The sequence below is a fragment of the Mesoplodon mirus genome (assembly GCF_964341445.2).
Source record: "Mesoplodon mirus genome assembly, chromosome: 2".
In the NCBI taxonomy this organism is placed as follows: Eukaryota; Metazoa; Chordata; class Mammalia; order Artiodactyla; family Ziphiidae; genus Mesoplodon; species Mesoplodon mirus.
Window position 1 is genome coordinate 221,839,643 of NC_138977.1, and position 22,942 is coordinate 221,862,584.

Consider the following 22,942-nt stretch of genomic DNA (forward strand, 5'->3'; position numbering starts at 1 on the left):
CAAGGTGGCGAGTGTATTCTCCTGCCATCCCTGGCATGTCCCGGCTGGCTGTGAACCATCTCCCATCTCGACAGACCAGCTTTGTAAGGTGTTTCTGACCTGGCTCCTGCTGTCCCCGGGAGGCTAGCCTTCCTGCCAGCAGCACACTATTTGAGATGCGTTTCTAGCCCAAGCCTTTCAAAATGGAATCGGAAATGAGAGGATATTAAATTGCAGACGCCCACACAAGAGACTGGTTTCCACTGACTAAACTGCTTTTTTTTTGCTGATCGTAGTTGGAAGTGGAGAGAGTAAAAACATCTCTTCCAGCTCTGTCCATTTTGTTCCCTTAGTCTGATGATTGATTATTTAGGAGAGGGGGCCGGGGACTGGCTTGTAATGAGGCTCAGTTTGGAAGGAGCCTCTCACCTGGGTGAATACAGATGTGCCCGAGCACATGATAAACGTGCCGGCAGCGCTGGGGGTTGAGGTGAGTTTGCCTCGCGCTGTGTCACCTCAGCAGCAAGAAACAGGGCAGGAAATCTCAGAGGAGGCAGAACAGAACCAACCAAAATTGGACTTGAGGGTCGAAGTCATTCCGAATTGCGCTTGCCGTGTGAGGTCAAGGCCCAGCCTCCCCAGGGCCATTTGCTAATAACCCAGTGGAACTGGTGTGACCGCCCCCCCGCATACACGGGCCCGATGGTTAAGTTGGTGCCTTATACTCTGGGCCCATTTCCTCCCCCCAGCGCCAGGATTTCACTCGAAGGGCTCTCCATTACTTAAACAGCCCTCCTCCTTCCTGAGCGTGCGATTCGTGCCACTTTTAATGAATGGAAATGACCGTGGACATCTGTTGTCACTGCCCACTTCTCACCCACACTGTTCCCCCTTCTTCTGGGAGCAGAGGCCAGCATCTCCTTCGGGGTCCATTTCTCCTCCACTGGTAAGTCTTGAAGGGACCACCAGTCATGGCACCCCACCCTCCGGGGCCAGGTGGACACAGGACCCATCAGACCGAGCAGATCCTCAGCTTGGAGCAGCGGCTGGATGCCACCCACAGAAAAACAATATGGGGGAAGCTGGTGTAGCCTCTGCTGCCGGGACCCCGCTGCCCTGAGTTCCTGCCCTTTCTGAGCCTGATCTGCCTACTTTCCCTTCCATTTTGCAAGCCCCACCTCACATCTTCCGTACACCTGCCTCGGCTTGAAGTTGCCAGAGATGTTTCTGGGCTTTTGCGACCAAAGGAATTTTTGCTTCTCACTGCCGAGCAGACACATGTGCACTCACTTTCCCCGCTGAGTTTTGAGCCAGGAAGAACCTTTGGAAGAAAGCTCACTGAGCAGAGCAGCTGTCTTTCCCTGGTCTGCTGCTCCCACCAAGCTGGAGAAGGAGGGTGTCCCCCTGCAGGCCTATCCCCTCCAACCACAGCCGGCCCGGACATCTCTTTCTGTGCTTCTGTCCTAGGATTTGCAACTCCCCTTTCCTCAGGACCATGACTGGGACCAGCATTCATCAGGGGAGGGAATGCCAGCTGCAGGAAGGACGGACAGTGTGCATGCAAACAGTTTAATAGAAAGCAGCTTTGAGGGCAGACTAGTTCAGCCTTACATAAAAGCGGTTTCCAAATGTGTTGAACATGACACTGGCTGTGTCTGCAGAACATTTAACAATTTTCTCCAAAGGCAGCATTTTGTCTCTGCAGTTTTTTGGCTGAGTAGTTCAGGGAGAGAGAGAGAGAGAGGGAAAATATTTGGTTTCTTTAGGCCAGAGTGCAGGACAGAAACACTGGGGATGTACTGAAGAAGGTGAGAGAGGAAAGTTACTTTTGTCCCAGCTGCTCTTCCGCTGTGCTGGTTTGGGAAACAGGCAGGAGAAGGTCATCTCTCCTCCCGCCTTGATGACGGCAGCTTTCCGATCGGGTCCTGTCTGCCCTGTGTAAACCCCTTCACACGCTCTCTGTTCTTACAGAGAGATCGTAACTGCTCACAGGGCCTTGGAGGGCCACCCAGCCTGACGGGCTCCCCACACTCCTCCCCCTGCCCCTCCCCCTCTCTGCTACCCCCCGCCCCCCATGCAGGGCTGTTCTCCTGGGGCCTTGGCCTTCCCTCCCTGGGGTGTCCCCATCCAGCTCCTCCATAGGTGACCTTCCTTGTCCTTTAGGCCTTGGGTTAAATTCTGCCTCTGCCCCAGACGGCCCTTCCCTGACCCCCTACCCCGGGAGCGCCCCACGTCCCAACCTCCCCTCATCACTCTGGGGATGCATGACCCGGGAGGTGATCACATTTCATCGTTTATTTTTCCCTTCTCACCCCTTCATCGTCACTCATGATTGTCTTATTTACTTGTGGATTTCAGTTTCTCTCTGCTGCCAGAATGTGAGGGGCACACCTGTCTTAGTCACTTGTGAGGAGGTAAAGGCTCAACAGCAGTGTCCTGGGTATGAATGGCGAGCCCTCCGCTCAGCAGCAGGCAAGGCCGGCTGCCCTGAGGGCTCGGGGAGCAGGAAGGCACTGGGGCTCCTGCAGTGATCCACTGCCCCCTTGCCGGTGAGGAGGTGACCGCGCAGCAGGCTGACTGCAGAGCAGCAGCCCCCAGACTCCGAGGCCAGTTCTCATCTGATCCAATGGCTGCCTGGGGTTTGGACGGCGTGTTGCTTTGCTGGGGCCCCCGTAGCTCTGTGGTCTTTGGTAACTCAGAGCCCTGGTGAGGTGGTGAGGTTTCCTGTGGGCGCCTCCCCCCACCCCCGCCGACGCCAACACCCAGGGGAATATTTGGAAGCAAGCTTGTCGAGGCTTGTGAAGCGGTTTTCTTCCCTCACTCCCAGACCTACATCCGCCCTTGGCCACCTTTGGGCCAGATGCCACCTACGGCCCTGTTTGAAGTGGCTTAAGAGTGACAGCCCTGGGCACGGGGGCTGCTTTGTGGGCAGAGGGTCCTTTTCCTGCTGAGCGGGCTCTGGTCTCTCCAGGCCTGTCTCCTGGAACGTGGCAGTGGATCTGCCCCGACTTCTCTGAGTGAGGAGGGTCCAGGCGGCCTGGGGACGATGGTGGGGGAGGGCAGTGGCGGGTGCCAGGTGTGACTCGTGCCCCTCCACTCCCCCACCCTGTGCCCAGCCTTCAGCCAGTTCCCCTCAGACAACCTTATTGTCAGAAGGCGCTGACTCAGCCGCCTGAGCTCATCCAAAAGTGAATCAGATAACACAGAGCCTGTGCTGGACCGGCTCCCCATCTTCTGGAGTCTGTCACTCATCCTTGCAAAGTAACCAAGAGCTGGAATGCTACTTGCCCTACCATAGTTACCCTCGTATTTTGTTTCTGTGTTTTTCCATTTGAATTCTTTTCCCCACTCCCTCCGTCCTGGTCGTTTTGTGGTCTCTCCTCTTTTTCTCCCTGAACTGAGAGGCCTGCATTGCATTCGTTAAAGAGGCCCCAGACCCTGTCGACGTAATGAGGCTTCTGTTACCGTATTGATTTTTACCATTTTTAGAGGGATGCAAATCGGTACTGCATTAGGTGATGTCAATCCAGACGCTGGCGTGGAAGCCGGCATTTTTGCTCTGGGCCAGCCTTTGTCCAGAGGCTCATGGGGACGAGGCTTCTCATTGTTCTCATTGCAGCTTCTCGTGGAATGAAAATATTTCAGTTCCCCAGACTATCAAAGCTGGAGCCCTTGTGTGTTCTCTGGCCCCATTTCAAGAGCTTAGTTGATTGTTAAGGAAATTCTTTGGCTATGTTTTTCTCTTAATATGGTAATGCTTTTTTTTCACTTTGGCAGACTCTCTTCAGGGTATTCGACCAAGATTATTATTTATGGTTCTGAGAGAGCCGTTGGGTTGTCGGGACTGAATTTGTAGGTGCCTCATTGGGAATGTCTCCTTCACTGAGGAGGGAGGGCATGCGTTGCCAGTTTAGTGAGTATGTAGCAGTGTGTTGGGGCCCAGGGTTGGCCAGCTGTGGCCTGCAGTCCAAATCCGGCCCTCCTTCTGCTTTTGTAAATAAAGTTTTATTGAAACACAGCCATGCCCATTTGCTAATGTATCAGTAGAGTCTACAGCTGCTTTTGCTGGACGGCAGCAGAGTAGAGTAGTTGGGATGGAGACCACATGGCCCGTGAAGCCAAAAGTAGTTACTCTTCGGCCTTTCACAGAAAAAGTTGGCCAACCCCAGTGTGAGATGATTAACACCTTGTTCTAAAGGAGCAAAGTGTACTTGGACCAAAATATGCTCTTAAGACCCAAGTGAGGTGAAGCACGAGGTCACTCCAGGGGAAAGGGCAGAGAAGCTGATCTCATTTGCTCTTGTGGGGACTGTGCTTTTCTGCTGAAAAAGATGCTTCAGTCTTGCCGGATTAAGCAGAGAGAGGCCTTAGTTTTGACCATTTCTCTGTAATATCGGTAGAGAGGAATTTTGTGAATTTGAAGATGTTTTCCAAATTATTATTCAATTTTAAATCCTAATGATCTTTTAAGGTCTCGTTGGTTCATTCTTTCAGTTATTCCTTATTCATTCACGGAACCTATAAATATTTATTGAGCATCTATTTGACCAAACACTGTGTTAGGTGCTGAGGATGTAACAGCAATGGGCAAAAGCCATGGAGCTTACGGTCTAGTGTGGGAAACAGGTAAACTGGAATAAATATGGTGGTTGGTACAATGAAGGAACAGATAGAAGAAGCAGGAGAAGGCACTGGGGCTGGGGAGACCCTGAAGGTAGTATAGGCTGAGATGCTTATCTGAGGAGGTAACACCCAAGCTGAGACGTGGAGGACGGACAGAGCCAGCCAAGGGGAAGAGTGGGGTACCTAGGCTTGCTTAGATTTCCTTTTCTGCCCATCCTGAGGACCTGGACCTTCGGCCCAGGGCAAACTTATTTCCCAGGGAGTTTTTTAGAGGCCTCCAGAACACAAGCCAGTGCCTCTGGTTAGCTGGTTCTTCTGCATATTGTCCATGTATCTTATTGGCCTTGGTTCTTTGGGGTTCCTGATCGTACTCTGGAAAGCTCCAATTTCTTATGTCAATCTCCTGGGAGTCTAGAAGTGCAAAGGATTCATAATGAGCTGGTCACCTCTTATTCATGGCAGGATGGAGGCAGTTTCCCAAAACTGGTTTCCTAAAACCAACCACTTTCTATGGCAAGGCAGAAATAAGACATTCTGGTGAACTGAGGACTGATTATTCTAATAAATGTGCTAAGCAACAAGTCACTTTTGTTAAATAAGGCACCAGAATCTGATAACGAGAACATAGGACTCAGGGTATTTCCCTTTTTGCTTTCTGCCAGGCAGCTCATAGAAACCGTTGGCCCTGTGGCTAGAATATTTCCTATGCCACCATTTTATGTCATAAAGAGATATGGATTAACTTATTGTAGTAAGCCCTGTGTCATTGACCACCTCAAATTATTTTTATCTAGAGGAGGTTATATGTCTTTAAGAATTTTTTAGAATAAATTTTACAAGAACGATATATCCTGCATATGGAGCCACATGAGCTCTAAGTGGTCATGGGTAATGGTCACTGTGCCCTCAATTCAGTTCAGCAGTTACTGAGTGGCTGCTGTGTGTTGAGCACTGAACCTACCAAACAGAGTGAGACCACAGCCCTTCCCTTTGCGGAGCTGGTGGGTATAAGTTGTCCCTTTACCCACCTGAGCCCTGAGCCTGCCACCATATAGATGGCTGAAAACCAGGCTGCATCCGGAGTCCTTACCCAAACTGAAATGCCAGGCCCTGGCTAACCCCAAGGTTAGTCCAAATATTGGACTAATCCCAATTTTAAGATCCTAATGGATCTTTTAACATCTGATTTATTTGTTCATATATTCACTTTCACATCCAATGATTTTCATAAATATTTATCGGCCAAACAACGTTGTAGCAGCAGTGGCTAACTTGAAGTCGCCAGATAAAAGTGGAGGGGCTGATAGATGAGAAGACAAAAGTTACACTGGATGAGATGGTGTTTCTCCTGGTCTCCATGCCACAGACTATATACAGTCACTGGCTGTCGGGCTCCCGTATAGAAATGTTGACATTTCTATATGGGAAAATTTGAAATGCCAGCGTTTCTTGATGTAGCTTAAAGGAGTCTAAATATCATGGTGGTGTGCGTAAACAGTGAGGGGGAAGTTTGCTTCATTAGCCCTTTCTCTGTTTTGTTTTTGCGTAACCATCCTCTGTTCCTTTTCTCTCTTTCCCTCCATCTCCCCCACTTCTCTTGTCTGTCCCACCTGAACATCCCCCCACTCATCCCACCTCTTCCCCTCCGCCCCTCCCTGTAGAGCAACTATATGTCAATCTGGGGAAACGGATGGGGGTAACTTGATTACACCGTCCTTCCGAGTTCTGTGCGTGCTGTGATCTCGGTGCTGTGTAGCAGGTCCTTCCTGGCCGGGCCTCTCGGCTCACCTGCTCACTGCAGCCGCCCTCCCTTGGTTGTACCCTTGACCTTGTCATCACTGATAACCTCTACGCTCTCTAGTCTGAATCCCAAGCATCTCAGTCTTGGTCCACCTCCTCCTCCCCTGGCACAGCTGCTTCATGGGCATGTGACCTGTGCCCTTACAGACCCTATGCTCAGAATGGAACCCCGCTTGAGGGTTTAATGCTCTGAGGTCTTTGTTTTAATTTTATCTTTTTTTTTTTTTTTTTTTTTTTTTCTTTTTGCGGTATGCGGGCCTCCCACTGTTGCGGCCTCTCCCGTTGCGGAGCACAGGCTCCGGACGCGCAGGCCCAGCGGCCATGGCTCACGGGCCCAGCCGCTCCGCGGCATATGGGATCCTCCCAGACCGGGGCACGAACCCGTGTCCCCTGCATCGGCAGGCGGACTCTCAACCACTGCGCCACCAGGGAGGCCCTTTAATTTTATCTTTGAATTTGTGCTTTGTAAGTGAAGTCTGATGAGACAGTGGAGTATGTGCTGGGGCTTAGAGCCTTGGCCTCCGCACTGTTCCTTTTCCTGTTGCCTTCCTACCTCCCCAGGATGGGTTCTTGGCTTCCCTGCTCCTCTGGCCCCTGGGACCTCTGACCCCGCACAGCAATCACTGCCACCCTCCTTCCCCCAGGGAGTACAGGCATGGGGTACATACACCCCACAGCATCTTGGGCAGCGGGTGGATGATGCCACAGGTCATCCTGCTGGCAGCAAGGCAGGGCTAAGCCTTTTCCACCCCGTCCAGGTACCTAGTGCATCCTGGTGCCGAAGGAAGTTGCAGTGCCCTTGGGGGTGGTCCATCCTCTGTGGGTTGGGGCAGTGAGCTCTTGGGAAGGGGAGAGGCCTGGCTCTGCTACCCTGTCCCTGCTCGGGCACAGTGCATGGGTCTGTCCAGTAGCTGCTGAGCAGGGCACTGAGTCTGAGTCCCCTGGGTCTGCACTCACCCCATGGAAATCTCTGTGCCCCAGGGAGCATGACACTAAACGGCAAATAAAAACGTCGGGACAGATGAAGGGAGAGAGAGAATACAGAAGAAAAAAGAAAGCTTTATATTTTAGTACCTTTAACGGCACTTTTTATGCACTTTATGAACAAGGGGTCTCTCATGTTTATTTTGTCCTGGGCCCTGCCAATTACGTAGCAGATCTGTGGTTCACCTGGGTCCACCCATCTGCTCACACTTCCCTGTCCCTCAACCCCTCGTGGGCTCACTTCCCTCCTTCCCCAGGCAGGATCCTTGTGTCTCAGGCAAGTCTTAGCTGCTAACATCCCCCTGAACTCTGTGGTCTAGTTTGCTGTTCCTTAGGAAGCAAGTTCAATGGCACTGCTTCTTGCTGTGTGTGGGGGACGCGCTCTTTTCCCCCATTGCATATTTTTTAAAGAAAATGAAAGGTTAGCATAAATGTTTCCAGAAGACACATTGAATCACTTAGTTGAGTCTCAGCCAGTTGCTGCAACATTAACCTTTGAAGCAAACTTCATCCAACACACAACACCAGCCTGCAAGCCCCAGCCTCTTGAAAACGGTGTGCTGGGCGGCTGGCGGATACAGTGGCTTCTGCAGATTCAGCAACAAAAATATTTTTGTAACAGGAGCAGTTTATACTTTGCAAGGAAGAGAAAGAAGTAGTTGACTTGCCTCATGAGGTTAAAGAAAGTTGCCAATTTTTCTTTTAGTTTTATTTGTTCATTTTATTGCTCTTCTCTCCAAGCTTTAGTGAATGAGGTTGCAACGAGAGAAGCGCTCAAGGGCTTTTAGGCCAAACCCAGGGCGGCCAGAAGCTGAAATGTTGATGGATCATTGTTTTTAGGTCCGCTCTAGATGATTTCTGGCTGAGCCAGCGTCTGGAGAATTCCAGGAATCCCCTTTCCTCTTTTTTTTTTTTTTTTTTTTGAGGTACGCGGGCTTCTCACTGCTGTGGCCCCTCCCATTGCGGAGCACAGGCTCCGGACGCACAGGCTCAGCGGCCATGGCTCACGGGCCCAGCCGCTCCGCGGTATGTGGGATCTTCCCGGACCGGGGCACGAACCCGCGTCCCCTGCATAGGCAGGCGGACTCTCAACCACTGCGCCACCAGGGAAGCCCTCCCCTTTCCTCTTGCGGCTGTAAGAGTTTGCAGGGATCATCTGACCTCTTTGCAAAGTTGTATGAAAAGAGATTTATGAAGGACTCTGGTGCTTGTTTTTTTCCTTTTTAAAAAAATAAATTTATTTATTTATTTGTATTTATTTGGGGCTGTGTTGGGTCTTCGTTGCTGCGCACGGGCTTTCTCTAGTTGTGGCGAGCAGGCGCTACTCTTTGATGCAGTGCGCGGGCTTCTCATTGCAGTGGCTTCTCTTTGTTGTGGAGCATGGGCTCTAGGCGCACGGGCTTCAGTCGTTGTGGCGTGTTGAGCTTCAGTAGTTGTGGCTCACGGGCTCTAGAGCTCAGGCTCAGTAGTTGTGGCACACGGGCTTAGTTGCTTTGCGGCATGTGGGATCTTCCCGGACCAGGGCTTGAACCCGTGTCTCCTGCATTGGCAGGCGGATTCTTAACCACTGCGCCACCAGGGAAGTACGTCTGGTGCTGTTTTGATCTCACCAATTTAACCATTGTCTGCTAATAGGTTTTTTTTTTTTTTTTTTTTGAAATCTACCAGGTCTTCTGGAAAGATCCCTAATTGTCAGAGCTGGGATGACTTTGGACATCACCAGGCTCGACTCCCTTATTTTAGAAGTGGTAAAACTGAGACCCAGAGAAGTCTGTCAAGTGGCCCAAGGTCAGAGTGAGTTCATACGGATGCCCTGCCCCCTGGGACTGTGGCTCCCAGTCTGCGTGGAGGCTGTGGTGCTGTGTATGTGTTTTGTCTGTGTCTTCACTCTGCACCACCCTTTGTGGATGCTGGAGGATAAGCCCATAGCGAGTCATCAGCCAGGGCCCTTACTCAGCACAGGCCTTTTCTTCCCTGTGGGAATCAGCAGTTGTGATGGCCCTTCCGGGGGAGCCCAGGCCACACAGCGAGCCCGTGAAGCAGGCAGTGCCACACAGCCGGGGCTTGTCTGAGGGTACCACCGTGGCCTGGGCCCTCACCCTGAGGACGTGTGACCTTGGCTTCCTCTGGCTGGCCTCTGCTCTGATTTCCTTCAGCTCCCTGGCCCTGTTGTGTGTCATCTCTGCTCCCGTCTCCTGCCCCTGCCCCGTGGAAGGTCTGGCACAGAGAGGCTCTTTATTGGTGGCTGGCTGTGCACCCTGAGCATCTGGGCAGTGAGCACTGGTGAGAACACCTGGGCTCTCGGTACCACCACCACCAGCTGCAGGACCGTCGGTCCCCTGGTGAGCGGAATGGGCACTATGCCCGTCCCACCTGCTCATGGACAGAGCACAAGGCGTGTAGGGCATGCGAATAAGAGGGAGGTTTGTCTACACTGACGAGGCTCTGCTCGGACCACTTGTATTTCACGCTGACTGCCCTGGAAATGTGTGGCCATTGCTTTCCTTTGAATCAGACTTCTCTTTCTCCCCTCTGCCAAAAAAAGAAAGCTGCCTGAAGGAACATACACCTACAGATGTTTCCAGACACGTATTAGCATCACCACTGTAAAAGGAACCATTTTTTCCTAAGCTTCGGTGGACTCTGATGGTGGCCCAGCATGCAGCCCTTGTCCTCCCTGCTGGCACAGCCCTGAGTTTGTTTTAGGTCCACTCCTGACCCCCCCCCCATTCCTAACTCAGGCAAATCCTGAGAGGCTAAGGCAGTCACCAGGGCTACGATCCCCCCCGCCTAAGGGTGGTTGAGGATAACCTTATGACCAGGCAGTGGCTGATGACCCACGAGGAAGAATGTGCTGGGCCCTTCTGGATTCTTAGCTCTTCTGAAGAGACACACAAGGGAGAAAAGAGTCTATTACTTCCAGTGGGCATTGCTACATCTTTGTGTCATGCCTGGAATGATGGTGGCCCTCCTGTGACCATGAGCCCAGGCGGCCGTTGATCAGATGGAAAGAAGGCAGGAGCTTCTTCTTGACGTTGTCCTTGAGCCTTTGAAGTGATCAGCCCTGCCATCACGCCCTTGAGCAGGTGGATGTTTACTCCATTTTGCATTGGGTTTTTTGTTACTTGCAGCTGGAAAAAAAAAAAAACCCTAATTGATGCACCCAAATCATTTTTAGTGTTGATCTATATTTAGCCTTTATGGAAGATTCTAGGCTGAGCTGCCCTTGGGGAGGGAGATGGATTTTATCTCTTTTTACTGCTGTGTGTTCTGCTGGCTTGTGTGTTTCCCCCCACCATCGGACAGTAAGACTGGAGGGCACGGGTGGGTTTTGTTGATCTTTCATGTTCCCTGTGCCAGGCCTGTCCTCAGTGAATGCTTGTCGAGAAAGTTCTCTTTCATGTAGGCAGTGTTTTGTGGGAGCAGTGATGCCAGGCCTGCTGGTTGTTGTCTGTTTGTTTGTTGGCATCTAAACGAACGGTAAGAGCCTTCTTTAATCATGCCACTCACCAACCTCTTCCAGGTTTTAGCAGTAAATCTATCACACAATTCGTATCCTGCCTATGGCTCGTAGTTAGCTTAACTCGGACATGGAGTCCACACGCAGGACTCTAACACACTCGTCTGGGCTGTCTCCATCGACCTGGCTGGCATGGCCAACGACCCGGTTGTTCTCGGGATCCGTGTTCCCTTCCAGCCCCTCTTGTTGACTCTGCTGTGAGGCCGGCATGTAGCACAAGTGAGTCACTTGCAAACCGAGGATGCTGTGCCTTTCAACGCGGACGTCCCCTCTTTCCCACTGGCCTCCCAGGTTCCTCCCTCTCATGAACAAGAGCATGACCTTGAGAATGGGCACTGTGATGGACTCACTTTGGGATGCCCCTCGTCCTGGAGGGATTGGGACAACATGAGCTGCACGCTCTCCTGGTGGGGCCCGAGGGCTCCTGCTCAGTTCTGACCCGGAGCCTCGGGGTTGAGCTTTCGCCACGTTCAAACTCCCCATCCGGCTTTGCTGTGTACCCGACTTGCATTTCACCCTCCCTCCCTGCCAGTGTTTGGAGAATCTGGAGACAAGGAACAGGAGCCGCACGCCCCAGTCTCCCTCCTCCCCACTCTGCTCCTCCCGCCTGCCAAGTGGAGGATGGACGTCTGCGCCTTTACTTCGTAGGCGTGTTGCGAGGCTCCTGCGAGATGCTGAGATGTGGGCTGTTAGGAGAGGGTCGGGCATCTCCAAGATGGCCTGTGGCTGGGCCGCTTCACAGGGAGGCTCAGACAGAGCATCTGCCGCAGGGAGCCTGGAGCCGGCTTTGATGTGGGCGGCCTGGGAACCAGCCTGCGGACAGCAGCGCGGGGTTAAACCAGGAACGGGTGGCCCCAGGGTTTCCCATCTGCAGGTCAAGGTCGAGGCGTGCCTTGGCGCTTCCAGCCGTATCTGCTTTTCATCTCCCCCCGAGTCCCCCCATGGAGCGTGTGTCTAGACAGCTGTGGAATAAAACGCTCAGTTGCCGAATAGGAATTTGGCCAGCAGAGGTATAGCTGCGCCGAGCAGACAGGCCCAGGGTGAGGAGGGAGGCTGAGAATGAGCCCCACTTGGATCTGGAGCCGGCTGGAGAGCCTGATGCCTGTGTGGCCCGCTGGCACCTGCAGGAAACAGGAGCCAAATGGCCCCCAAAAGGCATTGTGACCTCATGAAGGGCTGTAAATCTGGCCTGGCCCACATTTGCCCCACGTCACTCTCTTGCAAAGATTTCTGCCTACAATTAGAATTCACATTAACACCTACAAGGAGTGAAGGTCTGGGAGGTGGGGGACCTGTTCTCTCGTTTAACCAGGCTGCTCATGAGCTGTGAGGAGTCACTCCCTCTCTGAGCCTCAGTTTCCACATCTGTAAGATGGGAGGAAACATGCCCTGACTGCCAAGGGGGTCATGAAAGAGCTTTGTCACCCGGGAGGTAAAATGTCACCTGTGTCATTCCTTTCACATCAGTCCAAGCCTCACAGTCTAAGGATCCCCCTTGATATGTGTCCACTTGCTTATTTCTGTCTTATGATTGTCCTTTAGAATCTAGATGTTTAAGTGAATAAAAACTTAAACAAGGTGATACTTGGTGTTGCCATCGGTGCAGGTTTGGCTAAATGACCACCTGTGATCCGAATTTCTTCCCCTTGTGTTGACGTGAGGATTGGTCCTCGGGGAGACTCTGGGCTCCTGTCACTGGTGTCCACTGGTCCAAGCCTGCATGGTCACTACAGTGTGGTGACTTCACTGCACTGGAGCCAAGCTCATCCACTGGTTTCTCTGGGCCCCATTACTGGCCACAGGCCTGTTCCTCCCCAGTGAGTGCAGCCGGCAGAGCAGCAGGCCCTGGGGGTTCTCCTTCCCTCCTGGGGGTCTCTCCCCTCCATCCTCACAGCTTCTGCCCCCCAAGATCACACGCCTCCTTTTCCCATCCCCTGGGCCTGAGCTCAGACTTGGAAGAGGGGAGTTCCAGGGAGCGCTGTCTTTGGCCCCCTCTGCCTTCTCAACCCCCTGAGACGCAGGGGCCTGGGTCTGGCCCCCTTCCGAGAGGGTGGAGGTGGAGGAACGGGGTGGGGGGTGGGGGATGAGCAAATGCTAATTAAGACCCTCCACAGTCAGTCCTGCCCTGTAACTTTCTGATGTGGTTCTCAGCTTGTGGCTGAGCTGATGTGGGCTGGGCCCGCCTTTCTGTGTTTGAACCTGACCTCTTGCCTTGAAGCTGGTGAAAAGCAACTGTAATCTTGGGCAGCCTGGCAAACCCAGCCCAGGAGCCTTCGCCACTGTGTCCCCTTGCCCACCCCCCAAGCCCAGCCCTGAAAGCAGTCCCTGAGCCCTGAAGGAGTGGTAGTGTCCCTGGCGGGCCTCCCCACAGTGGCCAGTGCTCATCACTGGCCCTGACTCCTGCCCACCCACCCGCTGTGGCTACTGGATGAAGTCATTCCTGGCAGGGGCGGCTGGCGCAGGCCCAGGGTAAACAGGCCACGCTGAGCTCATTGGCGTGCTTCTGAGTGAGCTCGAGGAGTGGGGACTGCAGGCTGCCCCCTCCAGAGCAGTACCACGCACGCCAGCCTCAGGTGACCGCAAGGGCAAAGTGTCACTGTCAGGGCAGGCCTGTGCCACCAGCCTCCTCCTAGGTGGAGGGCTGGGTGACACGCGCTACTTTGTGGGAGTTTCGTTGGTGGGGTTTCCCCCATTGAGACTGCACAGACCCTGATATTGATAACAATAACCAACACGTCTGATGCTTACATGTCCCAATTACATGGTGCTTAACTGAGCCAGGTGCTCTTCAAAGAGCCGTTCAGGTCTCAAGTCGCTTAATTCTCACAACACACCAATGAGATAAGTGTGCTGCGTTATTCCCGTTTTCCAGATGAGAACACGGAGGACCAGAGTGGCTGTAAGCTCGAGCCAGGATCTAATCAGGCCGCCTGGTCCCAGGTCTGTGCTCTTCACTGGGGCGCTCTTCTAGGCTTCTCAGTACCTGTGATCTGAGGGGCATCCCTCCTCATGCAGCCCCTGAAAGGTTTAGGTCTTGGATCCCTCCTTCGATATCCCTTCTTCCTCCTTGTGTTTTCTGACCCAGCTTGTTCCTGACCAGCATCTTCCTTATTTGGGGTCAGAGAGGGTTCTTTGTGACTCAGTACTTTGTGGTGGATGAGAGTCTGGGTTCGGGGTTGCACTTTTAAATCCCTGGCCGGTCTCAAGTCACACAGTTGCTTGGAATCTCAGTGTCTTCATCTGTTAAATGGGCCCAGTGATCTCCCCATCTCATCAGCTGGTGTCTGCTTCATCCCTGGCGAAGGAAGTGCTACGTAACTGCTGGTTTCCACCCCCTGCATCCTCCCAGCCTCCTCTCCTCTTTCCTTCTTTGTCGAGGTGGGCGAACATGAGGACGCTTACCTCGCAATTCGCACTAGGCCTGGGCCAGCTCTTTGCTTTCTGGGCTGGTCCACACTGTTCAGAGCAGCTGCTCATTTTGTCTCAGGAAACAAAGGAGAAAGGAACTCGGAGGTTTGCCTGGCTCCAGGGAGGAAGGGAGGGAGGAGAGCTTAGAGCCTTCTCAGACGGAAGCCCAGCTCTCAGCCCTAGTGACGAGAGCTGGCTTTATTTTGTCCAGTTTTGGTTTGAAGAGTAGTTTGGGGCTTCTGACTCTGCCTGGCCTTCACAGGGCATTGGGGGTCAACCAGGCTTTGTTGGGTTAATCAGCCTGCCAGGGACGGGAGCAGACGTGGTCGATGCAAGACCTTTCCAGGCAAGGAGAGAGCCCACCTCTTTTTTTTTTTTTTTTTTTTTTTTTTTTGCGGTACGTGGGCCTCTCACTGTTGTGGCCTCTCCCGTTGCGGAGCACAGGCTCCGGACGCGCAGGCTTAGCGGCTATGGCTCACGGGCCCAGCCGCTCCGCGGCATGTGGGATCTTCCCGGACTGGGGCACGAACCCGTGTCCCCTGCATCGGCAGGCGGACTCTCAACCACTGCACCACCAGGGAAGCCCGAGAGCCCACCTCTTGGGTCTTGGTGTTTCGGGGCCCTGGATGCCTTGTTGCCCCCAGCCCCACCCCTGCCCCTCCCCAGGATTGCATGTGCTTAGCACAGAGGTGCACCGGACGGAGTCAGGGCAGCTGCAAGCCCACAGAGCTGATTCTTCAGAACCCAGGAGGGACGAGCCTATGATAAGTGGGGGCAGATCCACCCCTTCCCCTCCCCCCAGGGGCGTGGGCTCTGGATCCTTCCATGTGGCTCTCTAAGAGTGCTGCAGTCAGGCTTGCCCCCAGTCCTAAACATGTCCCCCTCTGTCTCCTGGCCTCCGGGTTTCAGAGCAAGTCTGTGCTGATAGCTTCAAGATGTGCTGAGACCCTGAGTTGGCCTCCAGTATCGGTCCCACGTCTTCCTTGGCGTGTGGCAGCGGCAGTGTGCACTTGACTTGCAGCAGCTTACAACGAGGCACTGATGATCTTGGGTGGGAGGGAAGACAGTCCTCAGCCGGGAAGGGATGCTAGGCCTGACCTCGGTTTCCTGCAAGGCCTGGTGAGTATGAGCGGTGTCCCTTGCTTGGCATTCCACGACATCTGTGCGTTTATCCGTTCTGTTCACTTAACCAAATGCAGCAATGCCAACCTTGTGTTTCCAGGGAAAGCTGCCCGTGCTACTGCTTGGCCGCTCCTCGGAGCTGCGGCCCGGAGAGTTTGTGGTTGCCATTGGAAGCCCGTTTTCCCTTCAAAACACTGTCACCACTGGGATCGTCAGCACCACCCAGCGAGGTGGCAAAGAGCTGGGACTCCGGAACTCGGACATGGACTACATCCAGACAGACGCCATCATCAACGTGAGCCCTCTCCGCTGCAGGGTCGGGTGGGATTTTGGAAAGCTGGGCTGGGCTTAGGAGCCAGGGCTGGAGTCAGGACCCTCAAGGTGCTTTCAAGGATCCCCTAAAGCAGATGAGGCAGAGGGCTGGTCTTCAGTCTGTTGGCAATCTCCGGGGACTCCTGTGACGGGAACTTAAGATTTGCCAAAGTTTGCAGCCCGGAGGAGCTCTCCATGCCTCCTCCCGCCCTGCCCCAGGGTCAGCCACCCCTGGCTGGAGCTGCTTGTTCAACTTTGTGGCAGGAGGGATGCTCACCTCAGCACAGGCTCTGTAGCCCCGAGAGGAGTTTGCATTGCCTTGTGGTGGGGGGAGCAGTCTGGCATCAGGCCGACCCATTCGATGTCTAATGAGGTCAAGGATTATCACACACAATCTCATCAATGGAATCTTTTTTAAGTCACATTTTTTCACTTCAGCTGTTTCCCTATAGGATTAACGTTTCTAAAAAGCATTTTCCCCTACATCTATCTAATAAATAAGAAACACAGCGTGTTTTGTGCACTCGCTGCCTCTGGTAGGCTTTATTCCCAAACTTTCTTGTGATCTTCATGAACTAATGGAAATAGAGCAAACCATGTGGATTTCCAGGCCAAGCAGCAAAATAGGGGTCACATAGATGTAGGGGGGCGGTTTTGAAGTTTTGAAATACTGTGATACTGGAGCAAGTGGGCAGCCAGCCTATTGCCAAGACAAGGAAGATGTGTTGGGTGTTTTGGGAATTTGTAGTTGGCCTCTGGGCTTTGGAACAACAACAACAACAAAATCTATCCATCTATCTACCTATCTATCTATATCTATATATATCCCCTTTATGGCACATCTAAAACTTTCTGAAAATTGTTTAAGGTCCTTTTTTTCCCAGCAAAATATTAGGTAGACAGGAACAAAACTGCGGCAAGAGCTTGCACTCAGGGACCTGCCCAGCAGAGAAGTAGATTGGACCATATAATGACATAAACTCATAACCTTTTAATTTTTGCTTAATTTCAGTATGGAAACTCCGGAGGCCCATTAGTAAACCTGGTAAGGCCTTTTAAAAATCTATGTACATGTCTTTTTTCCTCTTTTGGTTTCTTTTCAGACATGAACTTGCCAAAGCACATTATCTAATTCTTTTAAAGTGACATCTGTGACTGTACTGTACCTTGCAAATTACTCTTCTTATCTTTTCTGGAAAGAATAAATACGATGGAGTTTGGATTGGAACTGCTGTGCCAGCAGACATGCTTATGTTTCAAAGTTACAAGCAAAGGCATTGGAATTCAGGTCCAATCCAGGAGTGGTTAAAGGAGTGGGTCTTTATTTTGAAGGTGTCAGCAGTTCTGGCCTGTCCCTACGCTGCCTAAGGAGCTGGCGTGGCTCATCCACAGGGTTTGTCTTGGCCAGGGGCCCTCCTCTAAGACCAGGCTGGAATGAGGAGTTACCCCGCTCACAAAGATGTCACCTAAGTTTATATTTTATTTAAGCAAAAAAGGGAAGCCTTAGAATCAGACAGTCAGAGCCAGGGTGCAGCTCAGGGTCACCCATCCAACTCTCATTTACAGGTGATGAAATCGAGGCCTTGTTTAGCAAAGCGCAGGATGGCAGTGCCTTCTTGATGGTGCCTCTGAGTCGGGGACTGAATTCTCAGCACTACGGGAAATGTGCTAGAAGTGACTTAAACTGTCCTGGCAGTTTTCCCTTCTAAGTCCGAGTTGAACGACCCTTTAACAGTAGTGTTCAGAATAATGGTTGGATGGTGTGAGGCAAGACCGTTATACCAGGATTATTTCCTATGGTGTGGCGTTCACTGAACTGTGAATTTATCTTGAATTGAAGCACACCCTGTAGACTGGCTTCCTCCATGACTTAAAGCTAGTCTGTGACAAGCAGAGGCAGTGAGATGCGATTGTGAGCCCTCTGCCTGCCCCGAGTGCCCCGGCGTCTGCTCGGAGGTGAGGCTTTGTTTTCCTGATGATGAAGTCTGTCTGCCCTAAGCGCTAAGGTTGTTTCTCCCTGACGTCAGCAGAGGAACCTTAAGATCACTGGAAATGGGGGAAGCAGGAAGGTGTGGACAGCCATCTAAAGGACTCTGGGGCTTTTGGAAATGTATCCATGCCAAAGGAGCAAATGTGCATTTTGAAACTGTCTCTCGTGTCTGTTGCTGTGCTTTCGGCATGGTGATCACTCAGCTCTGAGTCGAGTGGGTGTCGATTCTTCCGTTGCTGAGATTGGCTTACGCTGCCCAAGTCAGGCCTTTCCCTCTACGACCCAGGAGCCCCCTCCCTCCAGCTCCCCCCACCTCACACATTTCTCTGAAGAAGCTCCAAGGCTCCTTTCTTGCAAATTCTCCGCTCTCTATTGGTGCATATCTTCAGGTGAACCTTCATCGATTCAGTAAGCTGTTTCCATCTTGCTTTTCAGGATGGTGAAGTGATTGGAATTAACACACTGAAAGTGACAGCTGGTATCTCCTTTGCAATTCCATCTGATAAGATTAAAAAGTTCCTAACGGAATCCCACGACCGACAAGCCAAAGGTAGAGCAAGGCCCAGGCAGCCCTTGGGAGATTTAGGCCTGGGGTGCCCCACGGGGACTTGGGTCAGGGAAAACGACACCCTGAAGGTCAGAAGGGAAAGGAACGCACGCTATTAAGCCCGTGGTATTAGGTCATAGGTGTTGGATTATTTTCGGCCTATGATCATGAATGTGTCATAAGGTTCAATCGGGTATGTACCAGGCATGATCCTGGGTGATTTCTGTACATCATTTCACTTCATTATTCATTATGTCATTTAATTCCTTTGCTTGATCAGGTGGGAATTATTAGTCCCATCTTACTGATGAGAAAACTGAGATTCACGGAGCTCATTCATTCCACAAATGTTTATTGAACCTTCTGTTCGAGTCTGGCTGGGGGTTTGAGGCTCAACAGGATCCCTTGCAGGTGTGATGTTTACCTTCTACCTGGGGAAGAGAGGAGGCAGGTAGGATCCCAGTCAGGATTTGAACCACAAGCCAAGCGCATCCCTCTATGGTCCTGACTCTACACAGCAAACTGGGGGATTGAACCCCATGGCTCGTGGTGTACCCAGCACAGCCACCAACTGGGCTGACCTTCTGTTGTCCTTTTGTTGTCACACCAGGCAAAGCCATCACCAAGAAGAAGTATATTGGCATCCGAATGATGTCACTGACATCCAGGTGGGTAACAGGATGTCTGTGTCTGTCTGTGTCTTAAATTTAAAACAAACCTGAACTTCAGAAGACTCTCATTGGCACCCCTAAAAGGGAAACCTTACTCTGCTTCAAGACAGCTCAGTTTCTGGTTAAAGTTAAGTAACATGAGGAAAGAGAGAAGGGCCATTAGCCTTAGCCTCTTGTTTTATCCTTCATGTTTGTTTCTGGGTTCTGAGCAGGTCCTTCCTTCTGGAAGATTCCATTCTTCTTTGAAGGCAGGCCTGAAGAGCCGGGGTGTTCGTCACTCCCCCATGCCTTCCTTTCACCACTTGCTTTGTTGAAACTCACATTCCAGGAGTGCCCCAAACACCTCCCTCAGCCCCAGAGCGCCCTGCCTTTCCTTAGCTCTCCCTCCTGTGGCCTGAGGCTCCTGGAATGCCAGTCAGGCCCAGCATGACAGATGGGCTTGTTTTTCCCAAGCTGGTGGAAGTTGTGGTATGTGCCTGCCAGACTCATAACATACTGGCATTTAAAACTTGATGAAAAAATCTGGTGTAATCGTAGGAGTCCTGGTACCTAAGGGCTCGGTGAAAACTCTTGTAGGTGAAGTTGGCAAAGAGCAGAACATATTGATATAAATATTAATATATTAATTATTGTAGTTAATTAGCTATTAATTGTGAACACACGACTATAGTTTAGACACATGTAATAAATGGTGGTACCTTTCTCAGCTGGCTTGCCAAGACTAAAATGTGCATCAGGTCTTGTTTGGGAACTCTGAGAGATGAAGGCATAAGGAAGGAATATGGGCCCTGGGGTCCAGCTTCCTGAGTTCTTGTCCCAGCTCTACTGTTTCCTGGTTTGTGACCTTGGGATGACTTGACCCCTGAGTGCCTCAATTTCCTCCTCTCCGGAATGAGGATAACTGTGCAGGCATGTTGGTATGTGGTGAAGACTGAGTGATTTCATGCGTATCAAAGCTTGGATGAATGGGTGGTGGCCGTGGTCACTAGCCACGGCGACCCCGCCCACTATTTATCACGTGCTTGGCACTGGGCCAGGTGCTGGACCTAGATGGTCTCATCGGGTCCTCACGACAGCCCCATATCGTTATCCCTATTTTACAGGTGAGAAAACTAAGGCACAGAGAGGTTAAGCACCTGCCCAAGATCACACAGTCAGGAAGCGGCAGAGCTGGGGCTCCAAAGCAGGCCAACCATGATATTGTACTGACTCCTTAAGTGATAGCTACTATCAATTAATAATAATAATGATAAAACACTTCCCTTGCTGTTATCCAGTAACTCTAGGAAATAGGCAATTTGAAGCAGAATCAAAATCCCTGGAGGAATTTTACGTTAGAATCAGGGAAGGAGGAGAAGCCGGGCAGGAGCCCCGTTGTTACTTAACATTAATACAGGTGTTCTTTGTCCTGAGCAGCAAAGCCAAAGAGCTGAAGGATCGCCACCGAGACTTCCCAGATGTGCTTTCAGGAGCGTATATTATCGAAGTAATTCCTGATACCCCCGCAGAAGCGTGAGTTAGAATTATTTTCCCTTTTCCTAATATCCTTGTGTTTCCTGAAGGTAGGGGGCAGGGGGCTGTCCTTTTCGTATCAGCTCAGGTGATTGTGAGAATCCTTGACAAAATGGTCGGACGTCCTTGGTCGACCCTGCCAGTCAGGACTTCCAGCCTGGTTCAGCTCAGGACTCATCAGCAAAAGGTTGCTTCCTATCTTCAAAAGTCCTCTTGCGGAGGGGTATCAGATGGAAGGGGTGATATCGGACTTGTTATGAGTCTCCAGAACAGGCCTGGCTGGGGAAAGAGGCTTGAAGGAGCAATGTCCCAGAGACCTCAAGCAGTGGTCCTGTCCTAGGCTGCTGGATGCGTCTCCTCCTGAAGCCTTCGCTAATTATGTCTGTCATCAATCAGGCCGTACTTATCCACACTTCCAGAAAAATAACCCAGGGAACGTCAAAATAATGTGAAAAGAAGTAGGTCAACTAACAATCAGGGTCTGTTACCTGTATCGATGAAATATCGAGAGAGAGGTGCTAGACCAGGGAGGGGCCAGCAAACTGTTTCCTGGGAACCAGATCTGGAAGAAACGATTTTGCATTTTTAAGTGGTTGAAAAAATTTAAATGAGAACAGTATTTTAGGACACATGAAAGTGATGTGAAATTCAAATTCCAGTGTTATGTAAATGAAGTTTTACTGGGTCACGGCCATGCCCAATAGATTATATATTGTCTGTGGTGGCTTTTGGACTACCACGGCAGAGTTGAGTTGTGATGGAGACCATCTGGCCTGCAAAGCCTAATATATTTCCTATCTGGCCGTGTACAGAAAAAGTTCGCTGACTCCTGTGCTAGACCATTAAGAACCATAACCGCTTATCGGACACTGTCATCCAGAAGAGCTACAGTCCCAGCAACAGCACAAAGCAGGTGTCTCACAGTAGAGCCATCAACTCATCCCTGTAGGAGCTGCTCTCTGAGCTGTAACACCCATTACAAGCAAGTTGGCCACGGTCCTGGTTCATGGTAGATGGTACATCCTCATCTCCTGTGGGGTCCATCTATGATAAGATCATACAAGCGCGGGTAGGCATTTCTACAATGGACATGATTGATGATGTGGCCTAAAAACCTCAAAAGGAAATAATGCAACCCATTGGTAGTTTAAGCCAGTCTCACATAAGTTAACTATTACCCCACCCTGTTTGCTCTGGGCTTTGAGGTCCTAAACTGTGCCTCTGTCGATGTAAAGTTGATCACCTCTCGTGGCAGTTAGACCAGGAGGAGTGGAAACATTACAATTGCGTTTCCCTTTGTGTTGCAGCGGTGGGCTCAAGGAAAATGACGTCATCATTAGCATCAATGGACAGTCAGTGGTCTCCGCCAATGACGTCAGCGACGTCATTAAGAAGGAAAGCACCCTGAACATGGTTGTCCGCAGGGGCAATGAAGACATTATGATCACCGTGATTCCCGAAGAAATCGACCCATAGGCAGAGGCATGAGCTGGACTTCATGTTTCCCTCAAAGACTCTCCAGTGGACGAAGCATGATGACTCTGGGCTGGTGGCACTGGATGCCCAAGACTTTTGACCGCCATGTTGCTTGTTCAGCAGAAACACTGGCCAGCAGAATCCTTCTTGATAGGTCGTAGGCAAACCCAGTGTAATGTTGTAAACCCGCAGGCAGAAGCTCGCCCTTCTGTATCGTATGTACGCAGCGTGCTTTTTCTTGCCAGCTTGGACTGCTCCTGCTTGGACAGTCAGCGTTTGTCTCCTTCTTTAACCGACTCATCCTCTTAGTCCAGCTAAGGCTGTTGCTATAACGCATAGGTAAGAGGAAGGTCCCATGGGAGCCAGGATGGTACCGGGCGTGTTTATGCTTTCCTCCGAGTCAGCCTCCAGAGGAGGGAGATGCCGAGACCACGGGAGGGTGAACGCTGGCTTCCAAAATGGCCAAAGTTGCCTCTTTTAGGAACCTCTCCAGAACTGGGAACACAGTGACTTGGAGTTTGAGCTATTAAAACACTTCTTCATACTTTGCTTCCTGGTGTCCTTCTTTGCTGGGAACGGCTGGAGTCTCTTTGAATTAATTATAATGTCAACGGCCTGCTCATTACACCACGTTGTCCGTGCGGGTTGAGCTTGAGGTCGCACCGCTTATTTCAAAATCATCCCGGGGGGTTACCAGTGCTGGGAACACTGCGCCTGGCCACCCTGGCTTCATGAAAGAGGCCTGAGGCCAGTTGCCCTTGAACCTGGAGCTTTTCAAACTAAAGAGAGGCTGTTAACTCCACACATCGTGCAATAAGTCAGCAAAGATTTTCTGGACCTCTGCTGTGTGCCAGGCAAGGCACAGGGCCAAGGGTAGAGGGGTGAATGCAGAGTGGGACCCCAGAGCTTCTGTTGAGAAACTAGATCTCTTTCTGAAAGGGAGATGGTTCAGGAGACCAGGATGAGACCCAAGAACAGTCCTGAGTCTTTAGAAGGCA

The 22,942-nt window shown here is 51.5% G+C and overlaps 1 protein-coding gene across 1 annotated transcript in view; it reads left to right on the plus strand.

Annotated features, from left to right (window-relative positions):
- The window catches only part of HTRA1 (HtrA serine peptidase 1), a 57,420-nt gene extending 34,932 nt beyond the window's left edge, over positions 1-22,488 (plus strand). The window contains exons 4-9 of the mRNA XM_082601736.1: positions 15,537-15,731; positions 16,761-16,793; positions 18,174-18,288; positions 18,896-18,953; positions 20,373-20,468; positions 21,776-22,488. Coding sequence (XP_082457862.1) covers positions 15,537-15,731; positions 16,761-16,793; positions 18,174-18,288; positions 18,896-18,953; positions 20,373-20,468; positions 21,776-21,944 — 666 coding nt within the window. The 3' untranslated portion in view covers positions 21,945-22,488. The remainder of the gene's footprint in view (positions 1-15,536; positions 15,732-16,760; positions 16,794-18,173; positions 18,289-18,895; positions 18,954-20,372; positions 20,469-21,775) is intronic.
- Positions 22,489-22,942: the final 454 nt, after the last annotated feature.